Source organism: Manacus vitellinus, unplaced genomic scaffold (assembly GCF_001715985.3).
Source record: "Manacus vitellinus isolate BGI_N305 unplaced genomic scaffold, ASM171598v3 scaffold_46_pilon, whole genome shotgun sequence".
In the NCBI taxonomy this organism is placed as follows: Eukaryota; Metazoa; Chordata; class Aves; order Passeriformes; family Pipridae; genus Manacus; species Manacus vitellinus.
Genome location: NW_021940578.1, coordinates 2,577,199 through 2,580,912, shown reverse-complemented (window position 1 = coordinate 2,580,912; position 3,714 = coordinate 2,577,199). Strand labels below are relative to the sequence as shown.

At 57.0% G+C, this 3,714-nt stretch overlaps 1 protein-coding gene across 1 annotated transcript; it reads left to right on the top strand.

Moving 5' to 3' along the window:
- Positions 1-6: 6 nt before the first annotated feature.
- MUL1 (mitochondrial E3 ubiquitin protein ligase 1) lies at positions 7-2,808 on the top strand. Its single transcript, XM_029962434.1, has 3 exons — positions 7-101; positions 637-757; positions 1,495-2,808. Exons 2-3 carry the CDS (start codon positions 729-731, stop codon positions 2,213-2,215), a joined length of 750 nt encoding a protein of 249 aa, XP_029818294.1. The 5' UTR covers positions 7-101; positions 637-728; the 3' UTR covers positions 2,216-2,808.
- Positions 2,809-3,714: the final 906 nt, after the last annotated feature.

Here is a 3,714-nt window from a genome sequence, read left to right as displayed (position 1 = left end):
TTGCTCCCCGCAGGGCGCCAGGAGGGTCCAGCTGGACGGAGATCTGCGGTCGGTGCTGCTGGAGGCTCCCGGGCGCTGCGTGCCCTATGCGGTTATAGAAGGTAGGGGCAGGGCCTGAAGCGGAGCCCCAGATAAGGGGCGGGGGCACAATCCTCCCTTCCCCCGCCCCGCAGCTGCTCCTCACTTTGGGGATTTCATCCCTAGCCCCTCGATCTGTGCCCATGAGTTCATCTTTCCCCCGACAAGTGGCCACTGACTCCTGTCAGGCAAAACAGGGGCTCTCAGGCCTTCTACCCCGTCTGACAATTGTGGAATGGTTTGGGTTGGGAGAGACCTTAAAGCTCATCCAGTTCTACCCCCTGCCGTGGGCAAAGACACCTTCCACTAGCCCAGGTTGCTCCAACTTGGCCTTGGACGCTTCCAGGGATGGGGCAGCCACAGCTTCTCTGGGCAGCCTGTGCCAGGGCCTCCCCACCCTCACAGGGAAGGGTTCCTTCCCACTATCCCATCTAACCATGCTCTCTGGCACTGGGAAGCCATTCCCCGTGTCTTGTCACTCCGGGCCCTTCTCCAAAGTCCCTCTTTTTTCGTTTGTTTTAACAAGCCACTCACTTGCCCCTGGGATTTCCCTTCCAGGTGTGGTGAGGTCAGTGAAGGAGACCCTGAGCAGCCAGTTTGTGGAGAACTGCAAGGGGGTGGTTCAGAGGCTGACGCTGCAGGAGCACAAGATGGTGTGGAACAGAACCACTCACCTCTGGTACGTGCCTGGTGCCCACAAATGGTCTCCTCCCGGCCCACCTGAGGTGCCCTCTGGGGATCTGACACCCTGAAATGGCCTCATGTGTGGCCAGAGTGACCAGGTGCCTCAGAGCTGGACCCTACAGTGGCCCTCCCAGTGACAGCTGCCAAAACAGGGCATGTTTGGCTAATTTTTAGGGCTTTCAGAGCTCATGGAGGATCTTAAGAGCACATTGAGTAACCCAATGTGGGCAGAGCATTGATCAGCCCCATCTTGTTATGGAGGATGGTATTTCCCAAAAAAACCCACTTTCAGAGCAGGAATCAGTTGGATTTGGGTGAATCTGCACCCAGGGGACCTGAGGAGGGTCCCAGAGCTACCTGGCCCACCAGAGCTGTTGAAACAAGAGCTTGGTGATGCTCTTGGATGAGCCACTTGATAACACCTATCAAGCTGGGGCATGTGACAGGTGGTGCTTCTCCTCACAGGGCGGTTTGTGACAGCTGGGAACGCCACAGGGAGGGGATTAGGTGGGACACAACCCTCCCCCAGTGATGGTGGGAGCCCACACTACTTGTAGGAGCTCTGTGAGGGTGGGAGAGCCTCGTGCACACTGGACAGTGCTACGAGAGGGAAGGTGCCCCATCAAATAAACTCTGCTTAAGGCGGAGTCAGCCCGCAGCTGTCAGTCCCCAAAACCCAGTCGTCCCTTGGGGTGAGGGGAAGCAGGTTCACTTTCCCCCCTTCTCCCTAAGGAACGACTACGAGAAGATCATCCACCAGAGAACCAACACCACCCCCTTCGAGCTGGTGCCCGCCGAGGACGGCGCCGGCGTCACCGTGCGGGTGGTGAAGCCTCTGGAGGCCGCCGAGCTCAGCCTGGAGACGGTGTACGAGAAATTCCACCCCTCTGTCCAGTCCTTCACCGACGTCATCGGCCACTACATCAGCGGGGAGCGCCCCAAGGGCATCCAGGAGACGGAGCAGATGCTGAAGGTGGGCACGGCGCTGACCGGGGTGGGAGAGCTGGTGCTGGACAACGCCACCATCAAGCTGCAGCCCCCAAAGCAGGGCATGCCCTACTACCTGAGCGCCGTGGATTTCGACTCCCTGTTGCAGAAACAGGAGTCCGGTGCCCGCTTCTGGAAAATCCTGACCGTGGTTTTCGGTGCCGCCACCTGCGCCGTCCTCTTCTTCCTCCTGCGGAAGCAGTACCGGCACCACCGGGAGAGGCAGCACCTCAAGCAGATGCAGGAGGAATTCCGGCAGGCCCAGGAGCGCCTGATGAACGCTGAGGGCGGGGACACCCTCAAAAATGCCTGCGTGGTCTGCCTGAGCAGCACCAAATCCTGCGTCTTCCTGGAGTGCGGCCACGTCTGCTCCTGCCACGAGTGCTACCAGGCTCTCCCCGAGCCCAAAAAGTGCCCCATCTGCAGGCAGGGCATCAGCAGGGTGGTTCCCTTGTACAACAGTTAATTTGTTTGTGGTTCTTGGGAGGGGGGGGAAGTTTCTTGGCACTTAAAGCTGTCTCTTGCGAAGGGGTTCTTGTCGCCTCGCTGCTTTGGGAGGTGGATTTTGGGGAAGGGGAGGGAGCTTGAGGGAGTGGGTGCTTTAATCACCTGGGTCTGAAAAGGTGATTGTGCAGCTGATCACGTGCATCATGTTGTGCTCTGGAGGCAAAGGGTGAGGTGCTCAGGGGGAGATGCAGCTTGAAGCTCTTCTGTTAAAGATTTGGACTCTCAGGGTTTGTGTCATGGTTGCTGAGCCTGTGGTCTCTTGCCTGGCTGATAAAAATGTGGGGAAAACAAAAATAAGATGGTTTAAGGGTTCTCAGAGGCTGCAGGATTCCTGTAATGCTGCCACACAGCTCTGATGCAGCAGGGGGGTCTGTTGGAGAACTCATATGGAGGAGTATGTGAACATGGGGAATTCTGTGATCCCCCCCAAAAAAGGGTTTGTGACACCAGGACATGAGGATGGGGAGGTGAGAACACCATGGCTGATGGCTGTGCTTGGCTTGAGCTGGGATGGAAAACAGAATGTAAAGCAATAAAATAGGATGAAAAGTGTGTTTGTGTCGGATCATTCCCTGGGGGTGACAGGGTTGTGCTCCCTGGGGTGGACATGCCATGATGGAGGTCAGGTGAGGGGGTGGGAGCTTGTCTCCCCACACTGGACATGACAGTCACTGCTGTCTCCTTGTGACACAGGCAGTACCAAACCCCCAAACTAACACAGAAAAGGAAAATTCCCTTCCCTTACTCCCCCATTTTGCCATAAATCCTGTATAGTCCCTGCACCCAAGAGGGTTAATGGACCCAAAGCAATTAACATTTGCTGAGGAGGGCAATTAGAGAAACACTCCTGGGGGTGGGGGAGCCTCCAGTAGGAACCGTCAAAAACCCCAGGACTGAAGCAGCCCCTGGGATTTGTGGGAAGACCCCTTCACTCCTTCCGATGCCTGAGGGCAGGCAGAGCTGTTCACATCCCCCCAGCACGGATAAAAAGAAATAGTTTCCCATTGAGTGGCAGGAGAAGCTGAATTTAACACAGAACCGGGTTGTTTCCTGGTTAAACATTAACCAGCCCAGCCCAGCCGGGCAGTGTCCGAAGGCCGTTCTGGCTCTGTGGCACAACCTGCCAGCTGGAGTTGGAGGAAAAGTGGGTCCTTGGTTGTCCCAGTGCCGGGAAGGGCCACAACCCACTGGCTGTAGATGGCAGTACCTGCCCGCCACGGTGAGGCAGCCTGTGAAACACAGAACCCCAGAGGGAAAAGCCAGGATCCAGCTCAAAAATCCACAGTCAAACCCAGAATACAGAATCCCTCTTGCTGGAAGAGGCATCCCCGCCCCCCCTCCAGGGGACCAACCACCCCAAAACCCCTCGAAGGGGGTAGCAGGGAGGTCACCCCCTCCTCAGACCAGTGCAGGATTTGGCCTTGAGCCTCAACGTTTTGCCTGTGAAACAGAGCCATC

Coding starts and splice junctions, on each gene's coding strand:
- MUL1 (XM_029962434.1), top strand. CDS start 729: ATGGTGTGGAACAGAACCACTCACCTCTG. Junction 758..1,494: donor AACAGAACCACTCACCTCTG/GTACGTGCCTGG, acceptor CTTCTCCCTAAG/GAACGACTACGAGAAGATCA.